Here is a 24,338-nt window from a genome sequence, read left to right as displayed (position 1 = left end):
GCAATTATTTAGCTGGCGAAAGATATGCGCCGCTAAGTAGGCAACAAGTCGCGAAATGGCGTCACGGGCTTACGCTTGCCACCAAAAAGGCAAGGCAAGGTGATAAATAATCCGCTAAGGGAGTCTTTGTTGACAGTGCACAGTTTACGGAATAATATGCCAACCGGACGCGTCATTTGATTCTTGGAATCTCGTCATGCCGTGGGTGTTTTCCGCCACCCAAAGGACCCGCCGCGGGAATCCTTGTAGTGTAAATCCTTTCATGGATCTTGACTGAAGTTTGGCAGGCTTCGTTTTTTTGCCATGTCATACTTTCGTGTGAATTTGGATTGTCATATCAATGGAATTCGGAATTAGGCAATAATTCTATTTATAGATTGGTGATGGTGGTTTTGATATGTAAGCTAAGCGTTATCATTAGTCTCAGTTAGGCATGTCTATTTAAATCATGGCTATAACTAATGTTACAGTGGTGATTACAGAAATTAAAGTCAAAGCTCCAAGTAAACTCAATATAAATGTCTGAATTGCAAACAAATTTTTTTTTACTGGTTATAAATAAATAAATAAGCATTGGCAAAGTCATAAATACAAATTAGTAGATTTTAACGTTTTAAAATTATATATTTTTCACCTACATCAATCTGATATGCAGCACCATATCTTATCTTGCAACTCCTTAATTAAACAGTAATTCTAAAATTGAGTTTATTTCTATCGTTTTTAATCATACATTTTTCACCTACTTCAATCTGAAATGCAATATCGTTCCTTAACTTCGCACTCAGCTATAAATCCATCGCTATCCGGCAATCGTAGAACAAGAATCGAGTGGTCAGGTCAGACAGCCAGATGTCAATAACCGTCGAAGCCCCCAGGCCTTGAAAAAAAGATGGCACTTTTCAGTGAAATTGCTGTGAGTAATGGAGCACAATCCAAGCGATCCCTCAATGTTTTCGTTATTGTTTCGAATGTGTGTTTGTTGTTTTGGCCTAAAAGGCGGCCCAGGAAAATAAGCATATATAGGGTTTTGCTCACCAATCGCTTGGGGCAACCGAGGATGACACTTACCCCAAGAAAACCAATAATAGCCCGCTGAAAAGTTTAAGTGCTCAATGGTAGGCGGGGCAGATGAAACAGGAAGCCCCCACTGAAACACATTGAAAGTCATATTTTTGGCCATGGCTATTTTTATCTGCCTCTGGATCATTTCTTTCTTCCTTTTCCCTTCTTCGTAAGCGGTTTGTGCGACTTAAGTTGCAACCGACCCACATATACCCACCCACCCAATAAACTTTGATTTATCCCAGTGCGTCACGCCCTTCTGGCTTGGCATTTGCAATCTCGTCCCTCAAAGCTGCCGACGTGCCAAACAAATTGATAAACAAATTAGCGCAGCTAATTACGTTGAGATTTTTGGGTTGTGTTCTGGATAAATACATCGCTAAAGACATATTTTATAGGTTTTGCTTAAGTAATACAGGTAAACAGAACTTATTGAAACCATAATCTCATTAAATTAAAATCGAACGTTGGAATCATTATTTTCAAGTACTTTAGATTAAAAGCAAAGCCGAGATTTGTCGTTTGTGTTCTCCAAACTTACATATATCTTTGAAAATCAATTATTTTCAGTTATGCCTAAAACCAAATCAAAAACTTTCTCACTAATTTTGGATCAAATGGAACATTATGTAAGAAGTAGTGCAGTTTTAATATTTATGCACATTTAAATACAACAAATTCCGAAAAATTAATGTCTTTCAAATGCACCAATAGTAAAACCCGATTTTTGTTTGCGATATCGATTTCCAGAACGTAATTTCACCCGCATATCTTTCCGGTATGCCCATCCGTATCACTAAGCAAATATTTGTAGCATACTTGTCGGTTGGCCATTGAAATGTGCAATTGACTCATGCGTTTGTTTTTGGATTTTTCGGCCGCTTTATTATTATTGCCATGCGGGCACTATCACCTCGTTACAGCTCTAATTAAACCCCATTGACAGTTATCAACCTAAGCGCTGAGATTGAGTGACAGTAGCGCTGACGTTCTCTTTCGGTGATTAACTACTGTGACGACAATAAACTGTGGTCCCCCCATATTCAGACAGATTTTTGCACAATTTGGTGAAATATTTTGATTTCCAGCATGGAAACGAAATATTTGGCCAAACTTTGTAAAACTCGCGAAAAAAGTAGAAGCAGCAGGAAAAACGGCCTCCCTTTGCCCTTCGAACATTGGAAATGCTTCGTCCTTTGACTGTTAAGCTTTGGTTGCATCCGGGTTCTCGTGGGTGGAGGTAACTTCGAGCTCCTGCTCTTCGGCTAAGGCTTCCTCCTCGGCCTCCTCTGGTGCCTCCTCGAACTTCTCGCCATTGATGATCTCCTCAGCCAGCTCATACAGCTCTCGAATGTTCTAGACGAGTGTATAAATAATTCACAGACATTAATGCACTATGAAAAAAACTTACTTAAATTTACTTAATTTTTTTTTAACTAACATAAATAATAAAATAAAAACAAAATGCCCACTCTGAAATTAGTTTTTGATTTAGTTCAGAAAAGAGGTAAGATTACTTAGTAATAGAAGAAAATTAGTTTAAAGTAATGTTGTAGAAAAGTCCTCAGAAAAAAAATGGAAACAATAAGTTGATTTTAAGCATTTGTTTTATTATTTATAAAAATTTTATTTATAGACCCTCTGCTTTTAAAACATGGTTGGTTGTTTAATTTTAACATTTTAATCAATTGTTTATAAAACTCTTTTTAGCAGAAAAAATGTTTTTGCAAAAAAAAATATTGTAATTTAAAAAACAAAATTTCAATGGTATAATATAAACAATTTAGCTAAATGCCTGTAATAAACTCTAATTGGTTATGATAGTGACTAGTTTTATATTATTGAATACTGCCAAAAATAATAAATTGATTTTTAAAGCTCACCTTGGCATTCCTGAGCGCCACGATCTTCTCGTCCTCGAAGCGCAGCTGATCGTACTGCTGCTTGGAGATGAGCAGACCCCGATTGAACTCGTCCTCCATCTCGGCCTCCAGCTCCTCGGCATATTGCTGCTTGGCCAGGGTCAGGCTGATGGCATCCTCGCTGATCACCGTCTCCTCTGAGACATCGGTCACATCGTCCAGATACCTGGATTGTGCCTCGCCCTGGAGCTCGTCGTCCTCAAGCGAAGCCTCTGGCACTAGTTCCACGCTAGATCGATGGGCATCCTCGATGAGTTCGGTCAGCTGTTGAGTGGTGACCGCCAATTTCACATCCTTTAGCTTGTCCTCCAGCTGATTGCGAATACGCAACTCTGTTTCGCGGAACTTTTGTCTAATTAGGCAGAAAATATTTGGTAGCTTTTGGGCATTAGGGAGTAATTAGAGAATCCCAACCTGGCTCTCACTATATTCTGTATGTCCTGCGGATCCGATGAGTAGGGCTGTGAGATGCGCAGCGAACGCTCCTTCATTTTGGCACGCTCCTCTTCGAGGAACTCCTTCAGGCTCTTTTCGCACTCCCGCCAGTCCTCGTTTTCGATGCTGCAAAAGTGGGGGAGTTTTCCTTTCATTAGCCTCCGTTCTGAAGCGAACTCGCTGAACATTCAACTCATGCATATTAATGGGGAAAAAAGGAACACCGTTTAATAACACGCCCTGGGAACACAACCTTTCTATCATCATTTTGTGATACTCTTTCTTGGAAGGGAATTGGTATTAAGGAAGTTAAAAGATCTCACTAGAAAAACTAAAAATATTTCTCAATATTCATTTACGATATTTATAAAAGTTTATGGTAAATAATATTGTTATAAGCCAGACAATACTTATTATTTATTGTTATTATCAAGCAAATGTATAATGATTTTTGGTAGTTGAAAATTCGGTTAATCTTAATGGGTTATATGCCATGTACCAATACAAAATGTGTAGTTATTAAGTTCTTTCGAAACTGATAATAGAAAGTAAAGTTAAGCAACTAAAAAACGCGGACTATGAATTGTGAATTACTATACAATACACAATAGAAAAAACATGCTAACAGTCAAGGCAACCTGTTTGTAGGATTTTGAATGGCACCGTATGTTGGCTTCATTTTTCTAAGATTTTGAAGGCCTCCCTGCATTTTGTAAATACATTTTTTTGTCTGAAATCAAGAGCATTTAGACTTGGCCTACGGTTCGCTGCAATTTCCCTGTCAGTACCCCCATTTTTCCACCCCCACCGAAGGCCGTTTAAGCCAGTGGGTTCATCGTTTTACAATACATGCATCTTAGCCTGCTTTTTTCACAACTCGTTGGGGATAAAAGGCTTCCCAGAAGGCGGAGAGCGTCAACGTGGAATAATGTATTGTTATTGTTGCCGATGTTGCTGTTCCTGCTTCTGTTCATTTTTAATTTTGCCGACATTAAATGGCGGCCGACTTTAAGTGACTTACCGCAGCAGGTCCATGCCCCTTTCGGCGTCCTCTGTCCTGTACTGTTCCACCAACAATTTCTGCTGGCGGTGCCGCTCGCGTTTCTTGTCCAGCAGTTCGGCTTCTTTGGCGGCGTGTTGAAGCCGTTCCCGTTCCCATTTCACGCCCTGCAGCTTCAAACGCTCCGCATTCTTCTCCCGTGCTGTCTTTAACTGTCGATTGGAAAAGAAAACCAAGGGAAAAAGGTAAGAGTTTAAATAGTGTTTGTTTTTACAAATTTTACCCACCTTGGAGCGCTCTTTCTGGATCTCCATATTGGCATCTTTGTTGACCATAAATATGGGATCGTCGGCCAGTTCGTCTGGTATCACATCTGACTTGCCTTCTATAATTAACATTCGCTCACGCTCTACTTCCTTTAACTGCAAAAAAAAAGGTACATTTATTAGATTTATTTGTAATTTTATTTTATTGTTAACAATACCTGTATCACTAAATGTCTATTATAAACTTTTAAATAACCACAATTTATAAATTTCGAAAGATTTTAATTATTGTAAGATAATACAAATAGTTTTACAAGTTCCGAGTGTGTAGTCGTTTTATAGTTTTTCCAATAACATTAAATGAACGTTATTAAAGAACATTAAATTAATTAAGTGCCCCACAGTTAGTTTTATGATTCAATAATATCATTTTGATGACAGAAAAAGCCGATGCCTAAGAAAATGTTTGAACTTTATTATCGGCTGTTCTGCGGTTAATATAGAATACTATAAAAGTAAAATCTGGCGAAATGTGGGTGGCGCAAAGCCTCTTTGTGGCTTATAGAATTTCGGTGCTCAGACAAAGTTTTTGCTACATGGCTACATCAATTTCTCAAACCCATCAACACTTCTTAACACCTTTCACCTGCTTGTTTTTTTGCCGCATTGCGCAGCACTTGATGGAAATGCAATCGGAAGCGTCAAGATATTTTAACCCCTTGTATCATTTCAAACTTCAGTCAACTGCAATTGCATTTAAGGACATGTCGGACAGACAGATCTCTAAGTATCCGTATCCGCAGTGAAGCACTTTGTACTTCATAGTTTTGGCCCCTCGCATGTCTCACAGACATAAAAGGCAACTTTTGCTATCTCTCGCCCCGAACATCCCTCTGTTTCTGGTCTAATTTTTATTACTTTGACGGCTTGGATTTGCCATTTTCATGTCGGAGGCTCATTGGATTCAATTGTTTGTGCTTTGGCTTGGCCCCCGTCGAAAACAGAAAATAAGAAGGCGGTGTCGGCGTCATTGAAAAACTTTGGGACACTTTCGCTGCGCTCCCGTGAAATGGGAAACTTGAAAAGGGTAAGCATGAAAACAAAATCGCAGCCAATAAGCAAGTGAATGGCTAAAAGGAACAAACTTGCGACTAAAAGATACCAAAGACAAATGATTTTAGCCTCTACTAGGAAATAATTGGAGATGTACATTTTCATTTGAAATTTTAAAAACAGCAAACAAAAGTTGTATTATGGGTTTTTTAAAACAAGTGTTTTTATAATCATACCTTTAATGGCGTTCACTTTAAATTTTGTTTTTATTTTGTTTTTAATTAGTTAACGTTATATTTTTTTTCTTTTTAATTTTAATAAAAGCGTATGGCACACACCATTTCAAACCTTAACTCAGGCTTAAATTTACTGGAAGGCACTCGTATATATTATAAATGTTTCCTTAAGAAAACCAATACAACCCGTTCTCACCCTCATTAATTTTTGTTCTACGTGACTATCCCTGGCGACAAATTTGTTTAGGACTCTCGTCTCATATTTTCTCCTCTTCTAAACTTTATGAAAATTGAATTACCAGCCAAACAAATTGGTCACATTTGTGTCTGGTTTTTTGGGGGCTAATTGAGGTGCTGGGATTTTGGGGCAGCCAAAAAAAAAAAGGACGACTTACCTCCCGGGCGCGGATGCGGGACAGCAGCTGTTTGCGGTAATCCTCGTCGATCCTTTCGCGCAGCTCCTTCATGTAGGCGCGGTCCGTCAGCTTGACCACATTGGTGCCCATCAGACGCTCCAGGCGGGCGCTAATGCGCGGCAAATTGAAACTGGAAATGAAAAGTGAGCGGAAAATGCCAAGAAGATTTCGAATTAAAATGTGTACTTAAATAATGAAAGGTACAAATGGGAGTCAAGTCAATGTTAATGACCCATCCAAATGTAAGTCAATAAATTGTACGCTTAATTACGGGCTCAACCTTCGCCCCCCGACCCCCAACCCCCAACTCACCCACACCTAGGTGGGAAAATCCCACATGGGTCGTCCCGTCCGCTGAAGGCGTTTTAGCGCTTGTAACTGTTGGTAACGAATGAGGTCGGGCCGTATTCTCGGCCTGTTTCTATAGCGCTTTTCACTCGCTGCGTTTGCCAACTGCCGCCAGTATTTTATTTTGGTTGCCAAACACCCGAAACCGACAACACAAGGACAAGGAGTCCGCACTCCGACTTCTCCAGGTTCCACACACCACCACCTCGATTACAATGGGCCAGAACAACACTTCATCATTTTTACATATTTAAGAGGCTTAAGACCTAATCTTGTTCGTTTTATATCGGTACAAAAATAAAGGCAATATATATAATACAAAACTACAAGTCTAGTAGCCTTTTTAAACTTTCAAAAGTGTTATATAAATGCTCAAGATCGTTCCAACAAATGAAGTTTTATTTAATTTGTTTTCATTTGCTTCTAAAACAGCCAATAAAATACATTGTCAACATTTTTTTTGGCATCTTTGGTTTAATATTTATCCTTTTAGTAATATCATATCTTATTAGTTCCAAAATTATAGCAATAAACTAATTAAGCATGCATAAAATTGTTTATCTTTTAAAGCTTGAATAGTTTAATATAGTTTAAAAAACCCAACCGAAAGTAAAGTTTCAATAAGTGGGACTTGAAAATAAACCACTGACAGTTCTAAAGTACAAGTAATAATTCAATAATAAATAATACACCCCTTTACTTTTAGTTTTATTTCTATGCCGATGAGTCTAAGACTGTAGCCGAAGGCCTTATTTTAAAAGTTTTATTTTGATAATTTCGTGGTAATATAATGTTAAATTCATCTTAAAATTCATGTAACAATTGCTTAGTTGTCATAAACAATTTTTTTGGTGCTTAAAATTACTTATGTTAAGATTTGTTTGCTAAAAACTACCTTAATCTAATCCATCATTGATTTTTTAAAGATTATTTGAAATTTGGCAAACTTATCCACTGTTCTCTTAACTTTGCCTCATATTTTTCACGTGATATGCACACCAGCCAACAAGACTAGCAACAACCATATAAACCTCACCTTCCAGCACCCCCAAACATGTAGCGTAATTTTAGACATGCAGGGCAGAGTGGGGTCCGTAACAATGGGTACTGATGGCGAGAGGAGCTGAGCTGCCCGGAGCTATGGATAGCGAGGGAAGACTGTCTCGGCTCGTCAGACTTTCAGAATTTCGCTAGGCTTTTTAGCAATGGCTCACATGGTCTTTCTGCCATTCTGCTTTCTTTTTTTTTGCGGTTCTATATGGTAAATAGGTATTTTATTTCTACATGCCATAAAGCAACTTAATGCAGGCAGGTCGTGAGACTTGTGTACTCATCTAACAAACATAAACCCGTACTCGTGCCGTGTGTCTTCGGAATGCCATGGGGGGATTAGTCAGCTCTAGTTAATGCTTGTCGTTTAGTTGACAATTAGATGGGCTAGTTTATAAGGATTGCCTGACTGTGGTTTTTCTTTGGGCTTTTGGATCAGAGCCAAGAATGCTATGTCTCGTCAAGCACTCAATCAAAAATCTCCCAATCCATTGCACGTAGCAAATTTTTAATAGATAATACAATGTTGTCTTTGATGTCTCCGCCAAAAATCGTAACTCGCAATAGTTCAAAGTCGTCAAAGTTCAATTCAATCAATTTCCAATCGGAAAGGAAGGTGAAGAAAGTATGATTCCCCCCTGTTGGCATTGACATTGATAATGAAATTTCAGGACATGAATGGGTGTTTTCGTCGTATCAATAACCCGGGCTCATGTCACATGCCACATGCATAAATTACGTATACGCTCTGGTGGCCATGGGGTTGTGGTAAGAAAGCAATCTGTCATGTCTGTGCCCTAGAAAATCCCCCATTTGCTTGTCCCGATTTATGACCTGCTCGCCGCCATAAACAAGCAAACCCTTTCGTTCGTGATAGTTCCTGCGATAGTTCACATCTTTTTATTGCAACTTCCGCGTAACTTTCCGAGTGCAACTCCGGTGACATTTGCAACGGTCGCATCCGCCGCTGTCACTGGGTGTTCAGGTGGGTCATGATTTACGTCCTCACCCACCTGGTGAATCTCGCTGGCATTAACCCATTTTGCAGGGAAGTGCGTGGGCCCAGAGTGGGTTAACGCATATCCGATTGCCGTTAGCCATTTGTGGCACTATTCAGCTCAATAACGCATTAAAAGATGGGTTATTTATTTATTTTTTGTGGGAGTAAGTGCTGGTATTGGAAAGCAGTTGTTGGGTATTACAAAAACCTATAAATAATAATAAATGAAATCAAAAAACAAACATTTGTGGATAACGTTAAGCTTACAAATAAGTGATTAAAGCCAGAAGCATGTTTGTTTATATCTAAAAAAATTTATAAATATTTTTATTGAAATAAATGCTTGTTGATATATAATTTAAAGATAACTAATTTCATTGAATCATTTAAAATTGTTTGAAACAAATCAAAACAACCTAAGATATAAGCCTAGTAACATTAAGCGGTCTTTTCCTGCACCTTTCCTTTCCCCATTTTCCGCAAATTGAACGAATAATGTGTCAGAAAGGAAAAGTCCCATTGATTACATTTATGACTTAATTAGCGGCGTTTCGCAGCGAAGCAAGGAACCATATTAGTTTACATCCTTGGCGTTCGCTGTCATCGGCCTTTGAAAACGAACTATAAGGCTCGAACGAAGGGCATGGGGCTAGCAGAGCAAGGGGAAGGACAATGGGCTCCTGCAAGTATGCAACGCTAATTAATGCCAGGGACGTGCATAAATTTGCCGAAGAGTTGACATTTATGACCTTTGCCATTTGGCCATTAAAATTGATAGTTGCAACACGTAGCAGGGGAAATAAATATTGCCGAAGTGCGAGTGCTGCAGCGGAATATTGAAATATAATTCGAATTAGTATATAAGAAAAACTAAACGTTTAAGACATAAAGTATAAATCAGTCAATCACCTTTTTGTTAATCTTCTCTCACTGTTTTTTTTTACTAGAGATTAATTGAAGAGTTTAAAATGTCAGATATACCAGAATATTCATTGCTTGTGATTTATTTTTAATTATTTTAAAAAATAATTAAAAACATCCTATTCTGTTCCCAATTCAAAGATTGCTTTCTTGATTTTGTTTGCCGTTTGTTACCTCTCCTCAGGCTCCAGAGTGCACTGCACAAAGTCGATGAGGAAGTCCTCCTCGATACTGATCTTCATCATTGGCACTGACTTCTTTGGTTTCCTTCCTTTTGAAGATTTTCCAGCCATGGCAGGTGTGTGACCCAGAAGGTGTTTACTTCAATCCCTCATTTTCGCACCGATTCGAACGGGAACACAACCTGCGGAACTTTCACCCGAACTCGACAAAGGCGACCGGCGAATGTGGCGCCCTTTTCACAGGACTCGATGCCTTGAGCGGTCGCTCCTCGTGTTTTGTTGTTGACACACACGTGTGTGTGGCGTCGAGTGGCACGTGGGAGAAGAAAAACCAACCCACTTTCACTTTTGCTCCCCAACGTCTCACGATATCGCGAATCCGAATCGGTTTTCGAGTCCGATTCCTGTTTTAGTTCCCCATCGCATGCTAAAGCTTTTAATGTTAGGCGTAATGACATGACACCAATGTCAATATTTTGACAAAGTGTACGGCGTAGTGTGTGTCAACAAGTTTCAAACGCTTAGAGAAGGGTCTTTTGGGACTTTAATAGTAAGTAAATCGGCCGTGTTAGCATAAAACCAAATAAATGATAATTATTGACTTAAAAGGTTTATTATAAATACCACAAAGCGTAACTATAATTTTTGTATAAAAAATATTTTTGTAGTAATTTGTCATTGGACCAATATATCTGGTACTAGTTTGAAAGCATAGTTCTCGGCATGCAAATCCACATTTGTAGTCGAAAAGCTTTTTTATTGCAGCAAAATAAAGCTTTTTCATCTCATCAACAGTCACCGGTGAAGTGATAAGGCTGTTGTTGATTAAGTACTTGATTAAGAGACTTTAAATGATTAGTGACTAAACGGAATGCTGATGGAGAAGATCTTCTCATTTGCAGTCGCGGCACTAGCTGGTAAGCATAAATGGGAACAACCATATATTTTAAACGAGTCGTATATTTTTTCCATAGTGTGTCAAGTGCAAGGACAGTGTCGATTTAACTTTAACAATGTTCGCTCTTCGAATGGAGTCTTTACGTATCTGGATCGCGGGGCACTTTATCCGCAAATTTCTTCTGTTGTGGCCAGAGGCGTTGCTTTAACCATGCACTGTGGAGGCGGAGAAAGCCATAGAACAGTTTGCACAAGGAACGACAGGTTCCATCCAGCACTGCCCTTCCGCTGCACTGCACAAGCTCCAGAAAGCGAGGTTAGATTGTACGAGGGCGATAGGTCGCTTTATAGCGATTGTGCGGCCACAATGTACTCTATAGGCCATACGATCAATAGACAATTTATAAAGTTGTACGACGCTTGTTACGATACGAGGAGTTTAAGGGTTCACTTCACTCAGGCCACTATCTATCCCAAGAATATTTGTGAGTACCAAAATATGTAAAGAAATTAAAAAACTGAATTAAATCGTTCGTTATTTTTAGTTATACCACGCCCAGAAGGCATACAATTCGCTCCATATCCGGTTATGTCGCCCGGATCAGCAAGATCATTCCTCACAGCCGAAATATACCGAAGGTTTAATGATACTTATGGGGCAAACCAGACCTACATTCCCAAGCGTACTTTAGTGATAAATCGTGGACATCTGACCGCATCGTCTGACTTTCTTTTTGATCAGCAATCAAGGTCTACCTTTAAATATGTGAATGCGGTGCCACAATTTGAGAGCATAAATAATGGCAGCTGGCGGCTCATCGAGAATTGGGTGATGAGCCTTAGGCCAATGGATTCTCAGCTGATTGTTCGAACTGGGGCTTTTGGAATCCTGCAACTGAGAGACGATCGCAATCGATTAAAGCCTGCCTATTTGCTGGATGACCAGAGAAATCCAGTGCCGCAATGGATGTATAAAAGAATAATCACAGCCAACAGGACAAGCTATGTGTTTCTCACCCATAACAACATATTTAATGAGCCACCAGACCATCGGTTTTGTAATGAGGTCCAGTGTCCGAATAATTTGGATTTGGATAGACTACCTGCGACTGGAGTGACTTTTTGCTGTGATCCTACCACTTTCCGAGTTCCGGCAAATTATTAATGTTCCAAAAAAACAATCTCATGGCATTGGCATTCAGAGCATAAGAGTTGCAAAAAAAGTTATCAACGCTTTCACTCTGAGGTGACAACTTCATTTGGGTTTCGTGAAGGGATTGGAAAACCATTTCACTTAGGGCATTTCCCTTTGGCCCTTGTTTATGGCCAACAACTGTCGGTGTTTATTTCACCGTTAGATCTCGTTTTTCCATGTCGCACGGAATCGTTGACTGAATGTTTTCCTCAAGGGAATGGCGAACTATTCCTCGACGGAAGGGTTCCAAAAGGATATCGGGGGAGGTGGGAGGTGGTCTCACATTACCGTGAAACCAGATAACAATTTCGCTTTATGGCCGCATTTCATGCCAACGAGACATACAATAATTTCCTCTAATCGACTTGGAGCGCGGAAATTGAGCAAACACTCTGTATCGAGTTGGAGTCACCCGATGGTTGGGTGGTTCCATTCTTTGGTGGCTAAGCTGTTCCAAATTTCGACCTTGCCTGGGGAGGCTATGCTCAAGTCACTTTCACTATATGTCAGCTAGTGCTGTTTCAATTTTACAATTATAAATGTTTTGTTAATAACGATCATTAAGAAAAGAGCATTCAACAATCATATCTTCATAAATTGACATAAGCAATGATTACTTATATTAAACCAATTTAATTATTTAAATGTATGATGATGTATAAAATATAAACATATTTTAACATAACTATATTAAAATTGAGCTTCCCTTCTTTGTGTATAGAAAGAAAAAGGTTTGTGCTCTTTACAAAAGTGCTTGCTTTAAAATCCTTAAGTAAAAATTATTGAAAGTGAAAAATTTTAATGTAAATAAAATGCTTCTCATTAATTTATAAATTTTTCAAAAATGGTTAACACATTTCTACCGAAATTTTCTAACAGTCAAGTAGGGGCAGCACTGATGTCAGCCGCATTCGAAACTCGTCAGCGATTCATTTTATTTCCGGTTCGCCCACTCCAAGCAAAGCCTAGCGGCCTCCGCCAACTTTAATTGCAACGTCTTCCGGCATCGCAAAAGGTGCTCTTAAAAGCCCGACGAATAACTTGGAATGCAAGTTGAGATTATATTCCCTTATCCATTCCGAGTTCTTGGTAATAACGGAAATGTATCTTTAATTGCTGTTTGGTTTGTCTGCCAGCTTAGAAAGTCTCATTGGTGGCTATTTTTTTATCCAGAAAACGCAAAAAAATATAATCCTATATAAACTCCTACTTTCCTTTCACACAATTTGTGGTGTATAATTATGATAATGCGAAATCCAACACAAGTAAATAAATATGTCTGGAGAATTTTTAAATTTTTAAAAATTAGAATACTACGGGAATGTTTACAGAAAAATATAATAAATGCAGAAAGATATCAAAGGCATTTGTATTAGTGATTTGTGCTTTTGAAGTACATATTTTTAATAATCACCGCCTTTGGTTGAAGTTACTGCTAAGCTTTGTGAAAAGCTTTTATGAGTAGCTACACAAAAAAAAAAATTAGATTGGCTATTTCATTTTATTTGTTAAAATAATATTAATTAATGTGTTTAGATTTGAAGTTCTTAAAAATATTAATAGCTCAACCAATATTTGTTGACACAAAAAAGAATATTAATTCACATGAATTGAAATAATTAATAAGTTTTGAAAAACTATTACATGCCGCTACAATTACAAATTATAGAAGTTTTAATGGTTTAATTCGAATATTTTCGGACATTTTTCAATTAATACGGCTCTATTAACTTTGCGGCTCACTTTTTTGTAGTTCCCCAATTTAATCGTCACAAATATTTTGAATTTTTGTAATATTAACCACAACTTACTAAGATATCCCAACGTTCTTGTTAAAATGAATTAAGTTTTAAATTGATATAGTGCAGATTTTAGGCCCATTTTAGTCTTACTTGCACTTGACCAAGTCCTGCAGGTCCTCCGGCGACAGGGCGTACTCGGGATCTAAATTCGGAGCAATGCGTTTCCGGCTCCGGCTGCGATGCCTTCTGCCATGACCGGATGGACTTCTCGTAGCAGATCGCAGATCGCCCAGGGCGACATGGTTGTCAGTGCTGTGGAAACTGGTACTTATGCCCGGTTCCGTGACAGCGATAAGGGGAACACTCGCGGGACGTTCCTCGGGATACTTGACCGTGGAGGCGGCTGCTCCACCGGCCAGTTCCTCGGCCTTGGCCTTCTCGGCAAAGCTATCCCGCCGCCAGGAGGGCGTTAGGGTTCTGATCACATTCTGGGTGTCCGCGAAGCCCTCGTAGTTGTACTTCTTCCGCAGACTCAACCCCGACAGATACTCCAACGTTTGCCAGACGTTCATCTTGTTCGCACTGTACGAAGGCTCCGCGTCGACTGACCAGCCAGCGTTGCGTGCAATCCTCTGGGCCAGGAGCATAGTCACCGTGGCACATCGCTTGCCCGGCGGCGGAGGTGCCCATTCCCGGGACTCGGATAGTGCAACAGTTCCGCCGCCGCCCACCACACCGATCACGGCGGCGGCATCAGACTTCACGGCTGTGAGTGACATATGCGGAACAGTTTGTTTAGGCCCAAATTGAAATGTAATTAAGTTTCCGATTCCGTTTAAAAAACTTCGTCCTCATCCTGCGACGACCGAACTTTGTATGGCACACGATTCTGTGTCTGGGTGGGATTACCATCACATCACAGCACCGTCGGCGTGTCCGTTGCGTGGCAGCCACGCGTTCGTACTCGCTGTTTATTGTATCCATTTTGCGCCATTAAAAATAATATCATTCTGATTGAGTGACGCGCCGCTTAAGTACTTTCCTTCTTCGTTGTCCTCGCACTGACACCGTTTTCCGCTTGCCGCTTGCTGCTTTCCTTTTTATTGAACACGCAAAGTGTCGGCAATGCACATCGCTGTATTGTATAGTATACTATATAGTATACACCATTCCCAAATACCCATTTCATTACTCCGTTCGCGTTTGTTTCGAACTCCTTGCCTGGCACCTTGCATCATTGTGGATACGCAGCTCAGACAAAAGTTGAGTTGTGCCAGCGCTAATGGAGGGAACATCCATGGATTTTCCCTCACTCTTTTCTGAGTTTTTAAGGAGTATTCCTTTTCCTTTTCCTGTTCCCTTAGGAATATTAAATTCGAAAGGTTAAAAGTATTTATTTATATTTTTAATTAAATTAATTATTAATTATTAATTACTTTTTAAAATAGAAATTGGTTCAAGACCATCGCAAATATTCAATCTTATATTTATTCTTATTTTGGAACCGATTTCTTCCATATAAAGTGTAAAAATTATTTATCATAGAAACTGAACTGTTGTTATATGAATTCTAGATTATTGGGTATGACAAATTTCTTAATAAGATGAGTATTAAATTAATTAAAAAAGTCTTACAAAATTGTAATACAGAAGGCCGTACCAAGATAAGTGTGATAATGAAGAATATTCAATTTTCATGCTTCCTTTATTACAATACAAACTATTTAAGTAGGTAAATAATATTTTTATATCTATAAGCCAGTTTCAAAAATGCACTATTTATGGTCTTAAAGTTATCTAATGACAGCAGCTTTAGAAACACATATACCTTACTTTCAATTTCCCTAATTTCAAGCAAGAATCCTAACCTTGAGGCCAGGCAATTCTTGACTTGTCCGCCCCAAAAAGACAACCCGCGAAACTTGAGCGCTCCACCGACCCAGTGGAAATTACCAAGCCAATTTCCCGTTTCTACCACTCCTGTTCCCCAATTACTTGGCAAAGTTTTGCCGACAGCTGATGGCTGCACTTGCTCCCCATCCTTTCTGGGGTGTACATTTGCATTCGAGAAGTTGAGCCATCTATCAAAGGCTTCGTTAGCATTGCGTGACTGCACGTGGCCCGGAAATTAACACCACCCAGTCAGCCCGATAAAGATTTTGGGACAAATTTTGGGCAGCAGCAGCAGGATGGCTTTCTGATATATAATCTTATCAGACGATGTGATGCAATTGAGTGCGAGTGTTTCCCCATCGCGGATTTAATTGCCATGGAAATATATCTGGGTGTGGCAGGGCAATACTTTATGTGTAAGGCTGACAATTTGATGGATGCAATAAAATATTATGGCTGTGGCTGTGGCAAAGAATCTTAATTGAATGGCAGCGGCTGGATTGGCGCCAATCGGTGTCAGACCCACCGAACCAAGAATCGGGCAACAAAACTACACATGGCCAAAAGCTTCATTAATTTCTTATTTCTCATTCATGGATTGCTCTATTTGTATAATTTGTAAAATTGTAAATTTTATTGATCCTATTTAAATGAGTATTTGAAATGTTTGAAGACTTTCTGCATTTTATCTAGAACCAGATTTTAGTTCCCTATAAAATGATCAAAATTTAAACCTGCAAAAAAAACGTTCCCGTTTTCTCTCTGTGTGCTCATAAAAGAACGAAAAGCACTTGATGGCAATAGGTTCTGACACACGTGTGCCTTGCACGCCCACTTCTCCACCACCCTCCGCCCATTCAGCTGGTGGTTTGGAATTCAATTTTCTCTACTCACGCAACAATGACATCGGGATCCTCCCACCATTTCTTATTCGAAGGCTGCAGCAAGAGGCTCACCTGCCTCCAATGGTTCTTGTGCACCACCTTTGGATTAATAATTAATTTACATTTTTTACTTTTAATTTTTTGAAAAGTAATAGACACTTACCTTGTACTTCTTGGGATCATATGCGTTGTGATCTTTTTCCGTAAACACCAGTCGTGCCATTTCAACTCAACTTAATTCTACCTTAGTTGAATATAACGTGATCCTGTTTCTCTAATCGATTGGTCCTTCTTAAGTAAGGACCTTGAAAATATAAATTGTTCTTGTCTGAAATAGGATTACTCTGTTGTGTAAAATGACTAAAGATTTTGTTTTGACAAAAGCTTATTATGACAGTTGAATAAAAGAAAATCATGTTGAAACCATTTTTAATTATTTGGAAAATTTTAGACTAACCGCTTGCGTTTACTAAATTATTGATATTCATATGACTTAGAATTTATTAAGTTTTTAATAAATTAAATACTTGCCTCCAGGCTAGAAAGCGAAAGTGGTTCGATTTGTTTTATGGTTTATTACTTAATGGAATTATAATATATATACAAAAAATGTTTTTGCAAAACGCTACTCTAATCATACTCTATCTTACTCGATTAAAAATCTATTTTAGATTTAATTTAATTTCCTAACTTTTTATAAATCTTGCAAGTAAAGCTAATTAACCCCACTTCCTCACCAGAGTAACTTAATATTTTATTAAGGTATTAAACAAGTTACAAACTAATTTTTTTTGGTAAAGCAATAAGAATAAGAAGAATTAACAAGTCACATAGTTCCATATTGTTCTATTAATAGTTTATGGTTTGTTTAGATTTCCTACTCTTGGACAACTTTTTTGCACCACTTTATTTCGCATCACTGGACTGCGTTGGCTGCATTAGTGATATGCAAATGATGCAATCGAGATATCGAGAGTCGGCGACCAAAATGGATCAGTCTGCCGAGAACTGGCGGCGGGCACATTAATTTCAGGGCGAGCTTACTGAAGTGAATATAATTACGTTCTGCTGATGAAATTTTAATGGATGGGCCAGTGGTGCTGAATGTGTGTGGGGCGAAGGTGGTACAGTGGTTCTACATGGTGTCTTGTAATTTGCCTATCCATTGTTGTTAGGGGCACCCGAGAAACAACCTTTCTGTGTACTCGTATTATATTGATTGAAGTCATGGTTATGGATTGACCGATTCAAATGCGACTAGTCTTGTTTTCGTCTTGTCAACCGGCGTGGCTAATTGTCGCGCACTTGAATTGTTGTCAATGGGCTATAGATATATAGATAGCGGCATTGATTCAGGAAGGTCAAGGGGCTGGGGGTATTACGTTTGTGGTTTGTTCTCTGGGCCAGTTTCCGCATTTGTGCAGCAAACATATCAGAGAACTGGCCTTATATGCTAAATGGAATTATGGATCGGAGCTATAAAAGCTCTGGGGCAACGGGCAGATGTCAGTTAGTTTCGTTTCAAGCGTCACTGAGATCACAGAAGCCAACATGAAGGTGAGAATCTATGGGGTAACGGGTAACTGGAGCTTAAGGCTTAGTGGTAGCAAAGCCTAAATCGGTTCTTGATTAAAATTAGAATGCTTAATAGCTGTGGAAATCAGTGGAAAATAGCATCTTTCAGCACAAGTCTATTAAAAGTTAACTTAAATTTAAGGAAATAATATATTTTTTTGCTTATATCATTAAATGAGTGTTATTGATATTAAATAGGTATAAAGTTCTTCGGTAACCAAGTACAAATTAAACACCACTTTACATATATTGTAAATTGTAATTTAGTAAAATTCTGTTTAAATATAAGTTTTTGAAAATTTTTAGCATTTTTTTTTTAAATTGTAATTAAACCTTCCAATTACCTCTTTTAGTTCGCCGTTGTCGTAGTCTTGTTCGCTTTGGCCTATGGTGTCAACAGTTCGGTGGTGCCGCTCCTGACCTCCGTCCACGGAGGAGTGGTGGTTGGAGTTCCCCAAGTGGCCGGTTCGGTTGCCATTCAGGCATCGGCTGTTCCCGCTGCCGTTCCCGTCGCCCTGTCTCCGGCCGGACCCGTGCTCATCCAATCCGGTCCATCGGTGATTGCCGCTCCCGTTCCCGCCGTGGTGGCTGCCCATGCTCCTGCCGTGGTGGCTGCTCATGCTCCTGCTGTGGTGGCCGTCGCTGCTCCGGAGGCCAGCTATGTGGCCAAGACCCGTGGAGCCGTCCATGTGGCTCCTCTGCCCGGACATGTGCAGTCTGCCGCCTCCGTGAACCTGGAACCCGCACCAGGCACCTGGTAAAAACCTGGAATACCCCATGGATTACGCTTACTTTGATCGTGACCTCTACTCCACTCGCACCTGTACAACATTCTTGGTTTTTTTTTCAAGTTCCCTCACGGCTTTTCCTTTCCAGAGATCCCCTAGGGATCTTATTTCTTCAACAATCTAAGTCAATCCTATCCAGTCTATCGCTTTCCGCTTTATTCTCTGGTCTATATTTATCCACCCTACTGTTGTCAAATTTGTTTCTTTAAATAAAAAAATGTTATCAAAACAATGGATTGAATTTAAAAAGGGAATACATATGAAATTTACGAAAATAAAAGACGACGGGTTTTTGGTATTAAGTTTATGGACTTAATTTACTAAAATAAAATACCATAACATTAAATTTATTTTACTGACCTTTTCGGTTAGGTAAAGACACCAATATGTGAGTAATAAATTTCAAACCAGAAATTTAAGTGATCTAGTCCGGAGTGTAAAATAACTGAATTTTACAAAGATCTGAGTGTTCTAGGAATCAATTTCGTTTGAAGCTCGATTAAGTTTATACTATGCAATTTCTTGTTTGCAATTATAGCCAAAAAAGATCTTGAACAATTTGAAGCCATTCTTACGCAATTACAAAGGGATCGGCTCACCTTTTGATTGTCATTAAAGGCCCCTCCCCATGCACAACTCCCACGCCTTTAAGTCCAGTAAATATTAGGCAGCTAAATGTCTTAAAACAATCTCGATCGATGGCCGATTATAGATGCCAGTAATTAATCAATTCCGGGGCCTCAACGCGGTGCTACAGCAGGGGCGTTGACAAAGCCGTTCCAGAAACGAGACGCTGTTGCTCGGCAGCTGGATAACTTTGTTGCCAACTTGGCAACTGACACCGAACTGGTCTTTGTACTGAAATCGAGAGTAATACTCGATCTGGAGCAGGGGCGGTTTGCCTTGATCGCCGCACACTCGCACTTGCAATTATTAATAGAAAAAACAAAGCAATGTGCAAAAACTTGATATGGCTGCGGTGGAGTTAAGTAATGCCCATGCAAAGTTGCAAATGCAGTTCAGATCCGCCTTAACGCCCACTGCGGGCCATTGAAAGCCGTTAGGCGTTTGTTCCCGATGTCAATGGGATATGTAGAATTTTCTGTTACCACAGAGGGCTATAGTATATAAGCCAATGCATACTTTTAACATGTTCAACCTTACTAGTGGCTTGTATCAGAACTTACATTTCTTTAGTTGAAAAATTTTAATTTTATTTGGTTAAGTTCAAAATACCTGTAAAACAGTTTTATTACCTTTAGGGAAAACCAAACAAGTGTCTACAATAGTACTTAATAATTTTAACAACAAATTTAAAATTAAAAATGTTTATCCAGCATATTTCCAAGCTAGAATACAATGCGTTTTAAAGCTTAATTAAAACTACTTTTATTTTAATTTTAAGCGTTGCAATGTATTTATTTTATTCTTAAATTTAACTTAAGTAATTCAAGTGAATCTAATATTTTTTTGTAATTGCATAATTTTGACAAATAAAATATACCTAAAAACCAATCTTTGAGTTTTACTTTTTTTTAATATTGATTAACCAAATTTTTTTTTTTTAATAGTTGAATCATAAAATGTGTATGTGTTTATATAATGATTAAAGAATTTAAAGGGTATTTGCATATTTATCCATTATTTCTAATTTAATAAGGAGATAATATCTGTGGACTTGATGCCCAAGCTTTTTTGACTGAAAATGGATTTTACCGAAAAACATGATAAGTGAACAAATGTCGGGGCTTTCAATAAAAGTGTCAATGGGCGCCGGAACGTGAGGCCGCGAAAAGGCGAGAGGGGCGGCACAGTTGGCGGGCGGTGGACAAGTGGGAGTCAAACAAACAGCAGCAGCAGCTAAACATTTTGCCGGCGTTGTTTAGTGTCGTGTCGGCAGCCAAGCCCCATGGCAATTGGCCATAAATCTAGCCACAGCCATTCACTTTTTGTTTTCTTTATTTACCAGTGTTATTTAACTCGATCGGTGGCTGCGTGCACGCAAATCCACAAACGCATGACGCAGCCACTGAATGCAACTTGGCCCAAGCGCCAGCCGCTTTTCAGCAGAAAACACAGCAAGTTCAAGTTTACGCACTTTGCGGCTTCCTGCTTCGAACGGGTTCAGTGCACCTCGACGCACTTTGCAGTTTCTGGTTTCCACGCAGAATCGAGTTCAACTTGGCCCACTGCAATGGATTTTCATTTATTTCTGGTCTACGCAATTCGCACTTTTCATGGCAAGGCGAAGGCAGTTTGGTTTTTGGCTTCGAGATCGCTGAAATACAAATTACAAGTGCATTTAGATATTTTTTTTTAAATATCAGGGTCTTTAATCTTGTACTTTAGTTGGGTGTATATAAATGTTTTTATTTATTTATTATGTTTTTTTGGTTTTTTTCTTTTGCTTGTTACGAAAATTGGTTTTGCAGACATATAATAGTAAAACCTTTCGAACAAACTTAAAATATGCATTATTTTTTTAAAGAACTTTTGTTTTCTTAGAAATGTTTTAATTTAACTTAATTCATAGATTTAATAGGTTTAGTAAACATGTGTAAAATATGTTATACATTTCAAAGACTTTTAAATGAATAAAATTAAAAAAATATATATTTGTATATGTTTTTAGTTCATATACAAATATATTTTGTTAAGTGCATGCAACGATTACATCATCTTAGCCTTCCACTTTCGTGTGGGCGATGAGTTATTGAATAAGGTCAGTGTTCCAGCGAAGGATCGAATCAGTTTTGCGGTAGAGTGATTCATTCGCCAGAACAGATCTGAACGAGGCGTTTTCTTGTGGACACTGGCAGTCGATTTTCAGCGCTAGACAACAAACAAAAAATCGTTCCATAGCTGACTAGATTTCGTAATGGCCCAACGGCACAGCTTTCTTATCCGCACCCACAACTGGTTGGTGGCCTAAATATAGTACGGCTGGCAACCTGTAGCCAAATATTCGCCGCCGAGTGAGCGACAAGTATCTAGCGGGTTGCATGAGCGGCAAACAAACTTGTTGCACACACTCGTTTAGATTTTTGTTGTTTTGATTTTTCATGGCAGCAGCTGGATGGAAAAATAAGGAAAAAAAGGGGCCCACAATCCAGACATTCCGCCAGCCACTTGCTAACGTCATAAACACACTAACCAGCCACATATAGAACTCGTTGAATTAGCAACAATTGTATGGCAAAGCTCTGTGTTAGTTGTGACAGTTGTGTAGTGACAATCGCGGCCACAAAAGTGGTTAATTATTACCCTCAGCAAATGACCAATAAGCGACCGCTTAGCATACTAATTGTAATTGGATTAATTGCCCACAGATCTTGATCGCCAACTAACGGTTGCTGGGGAATACTTGACCAATTGATTACGTTACGATTGCAATTGCATCATCAGTTCCAAGTTCCAAAAAAAATACAGCCTTTTGGAGGCCGCCCACTCGAAAATTCCTTGCCAGAGTCCAAGTGTGATTGCTTGCATGGGCTAGTTAAATTAATTTAGTTCGAGCAACAATTAAAATTAATAAAATGTGTCTTGGTCGACGTGTTGATGATCTTACCATCGTACTTTAACTTGGGAAATTCACATGCAGTATAGTTATTTCGTCAATTTTTAAAAGGTTAAGAGCTCAAAATATTGTTATAAGTACTTAAATGAAAACAAATTATTTTCAAAGATCTGGATTATATATCAGTTTTTTAAAACTACATTTAATACTTATATTTCTTGTTCTAACAACCATTGATTTTGGCAACTATTTTTTCAATATTAATACAATTTACAGGTGTGCCAAGTGAACCGCAGGTGTTTATTTCACACGTAGAGTATCAGAATCAAATTAAATAATGAGCAGCAAGCAGGAGGTGTTGGCGGTGTGGGTGGAAATGCTGGTTACCAAATGCTGAAAACCAAATTCGTTGGCCCGGCAAAAGGCCCACCCCACTGGGTCTCCACCTCGTTGCCACTTCCAAGTTGCCAGTTACAAGTTGCAACAATCGGCAGCCGCCAAATTGAATTCAAGCGTGGCTAACATTGATATCCCCTCCATCGACTGCCTTCCTCCTTCACCTCTACACAATTAGTTTCATTCTGTTTATGCGATTTTAATACGGATTTCGCATTCGTCTAGTCAAAAGTGGGCGTTGTCAGTCGGGGAGTTGTGATAAGGACCCACCATATAGCCTAGTCTGCGGCCTTAGCATGATGCAATCCAGCGGTGAGATTGCAACAAAGGCCGGTGCTTGCAGGCAGGCTTTGTTGTTAAAATGCCATTAAAATTGGGACAAGCGGTAAATTCGATTTACAGTCGAACAAATAAACTTAAAAAACATGGAAATGAACATTAAAGAAACCAATTATTTTAACACTTTCAGTGTTTATTAGTGTTTGTTAGTTTATAAAACTAATCACAGTCTAAAATTTATAGTTTGGTTTGTTAAGGATACATACAAAATTGACATTAACAAAAACAATTATTTTAATTCATTAGATTACTAAATTGAGTACATAGTTCGATCTGAAGTATCTGAATGCTTTATAATAGGCAATAATAACTCTCAAAATAGAAATATATTAAAGTATCATTTAAAATTTCTAATCAAGATTATTTTGATATCATCTTAGAAAATAAATAAAAGTTATTTTTCTATATTTTGGTGTTTTATTTGTGTATTTTTTATTTTCATTGGAACTAGACAGAAACGAAATTAAATAAACAATTTGGAAAAAAAAAAATTTGGTTTAATAAAAAAAGCAAAAAAAAAGTTTTAGTTCTATGAAACTCAGAACATATTTATTTCAAAGTAAATGGAGAACTTAACCCTGCCATAAATAAGAAATGATTATATTAAATATATACCTATTATTTTGTAATAAACAATATTATAGATATTAAATATACCTATTATTTTGTAATAAAACAATATTATAGATATTAAATATATTTCCCACATGCGAATGTTAAATTTAACGAGTTTAACTGTACCTTCGACTTGGCAAGTTGGTGGGGCACACACGTCCGTTGCCAATGTTTTGTTTGGGTTGTGCAACTGCCACAGCGTCAATCTGATTTATGCCACTTGGCCGGACTGTAGCCCGTGTCCGCTGTCGCACCGCCTTAGAAACATAACGCTTTGCCGCTCGGACGCCTGCGCACTCGACTCGCAGCGGTGGAATCAGAATCAGAGCTATATGCCCAAGATCAATGCCAGCTCAGCGGATTGCAGATCTCAATTGAGCGCTTTGCTCATGCCGGGCCAATGGTTCTCCGGAATTCAGGGCGTGGCAGTAGTAAACGACGGAGTGGGAGTTTTCATGCTGTGCACCTGGTCATAGAAAATTTATGTATGCAAATATTTACGAATAACTGAAAGTCATTAAAAATCAGAAACCCAAAAGAGGTTCCTAAAAAAGACATTCTGTTGATAGGATAGGATAGGCTTATAATATAACCAGCTACACC

The 24,338-nt window shown here is 38.7% G+C and overlaps 3 protein-coding genes across 5 annotated transcripts; 2 read left to right on the top strand and 1 right to left on the bottom strand.

Moving 5' to 3' along the window:
• Positions 1-1,923: 1,923 nt before the first annotated feature.
• Positions 1,924-16,904, bottom strand: LOC128262374 (intersectin-2). 3 transcript variants are annotated; one of them, XM_052996576.1, is made up of 8 exons: positions 16,669-16,904; positions 16,516-16,604; positions 6,373-6,523; positions 4,710-4,844; positions 4,444-4,634; positions 3,402-3,548; positions 2,949-3,339; positions 1,924-2,421 (listed from the first exon to the last, which is right to left on the bottom strand). In XM_052996576.1, exons 1-8 carry the CDS (start codon positions 16,726-16,728, stop codon positions 2,269-2,271), a joined length of 1,317 nt encoding a protein of 438 aa, XP_052852536.1. In that variant the 5' UTR covers positions 16,729-16,904; the 3' UTR covers positions 1,924-2,268. The 3 variants fall into 3 exon arrangements, with proteins under 3 accessions (XP_052852536.1, XP_052852538.1, XP_052852537.1); XM_052996578.1 differs by lacking the exons at positions 16,516-16,604; positions 16,669-16,904 and adding an exon at positions 13,879-14,551; XM_052996577.1 differs by lacking the exons at positions 16,516-16,604; positions 16,669-16,904 and adding an exon at positions 6,706-6,834.
• On the top strand, positions 10,740-12,030 carry LOC128262375 (uncharacterized). Its single transcript, XM_052996579.1, has 3 exons — positions 10,740-10,811; positions 10,869-11,276; positions 11,337-12,030. Exons 1-3 carry the CDS (start codon positions 10,766-10,768, stop codon positions 11,954-11,956), a joined length of 1,074 nt encoding a protein of 357 aa, XP_052852539.1. The 5' UTR covers positions 10,740-10,765; the 3' UTR covers positions 11,957-12,030.
• A 1,053-nt stretch (positions 16,905-17,957) lies between the features above and the next one.
• LOC128261424 (adult cuticle protein 1) lies at positions 17,958-19,100 on the top strand. Its single transcript, XM_052995116.1, has 2 exons — positions 17,958-18,062; positions 18,434-19,100. The coding sequence occupies exons 1-2, from the start codon at positions 18,009-18,011 to the stop codon at positions 18,839-18,841; spliced, it is 462 nt and encodes a 153-aa protein (XP_052851076.1). The 5' UTR covers positions 17,958-18,008; the 3' UTR covers positions 18,842-19,100.
• The last annotated feature ends 5,238 nt before the right edge of the window (positions 19,101-24,338 follow it).

Source organism: Drosophila gunungcola, unplaced genomic scaffold, assembly GCF_025200985.1.
Source record: "Drosophila gunungcola strain Sukarami unplaced genomic scaffold, Dgunungcola_SK_2 000001F, whole genome shotgun sequence".
Classification (NCBI taxonomy): Eukaryota; Metazoa; Arthropoda; class Insecta; order Diptera; family Drosophilidae; genus Drosophila; species Drosophila gunungcola.
Note: the sequence above shows the minus strand (reverse complement) of the source record. Positions and strands in the feature narration are given on the sequence as shown.

What these genes read in the sequence shown, in the direction of transcription:
- LOC128262374 (XM_052996578.1), bottom strand. Translation starts at nt 14,507, where the DNA reads ATGTCACTCACAGCCGTGAAGTCTGATGCCGCCGCCGTGATCGGTGTG. An exon ending in TCCAGAAAGAGCGCTCCAAG is followed by an intron (nt 4,635 to 4,709) that starts GTGGGTAAAATT and finishes TCCAATCGACAG; the next exon opens with TTAAAGACAGCACGGGAGAA. An exon ending in TGGCGCTCAGGAATGCCAAG is followed by an intron (nt 2,422 to 2,948) that starts GTGAGCTTTAAA and finishes ACACTCGTCTAG; the next exon opens with AACATTCGAGAGCTGTATGA.
- LOC128261424 (XM_052995116.1), top strand. Translation starts at nt 18,009, where the DNA reads ATGTCAGTTAGTTTCGTTTCAAGCGTCACTGAGATCACAGAAGCCAAC. An exon ending in TCACAGAAGCCAACATGAAG is followed by an intron (nt 18,063 to 18,433) that starts GTGAGAATCTAT and finishes TACCTCTTTTAG; the next exon opens with TTCGCCGTTGTCGTAGTCTT.
- LOC128262375 (XM_052996579.1), top strand. Translation starts at nt 10,766, where the DNA reads ATGCTGATGGAGAAGATCTTCTCATTTGCAGTCGCGGCACTAGCTG. An exon ending in TGCAGTCGCGGCACTAGCTG is followed by an intron (nt 10,812 to 10,868) that starts GTAAGCATAAAT and finishes TTTTTTCCATAG; the next exon opens with TGTGTCAAGTGCAAGGACAG. An exon ending in TATCTATCCCAAGAATATTT is followed by an intron (nt 11,277 to 11,336) that starts GTGAGTACCAAA and finishes CGTTATTTTTAG; the next exon opens with TTATACCACGCCCAGAAGGC.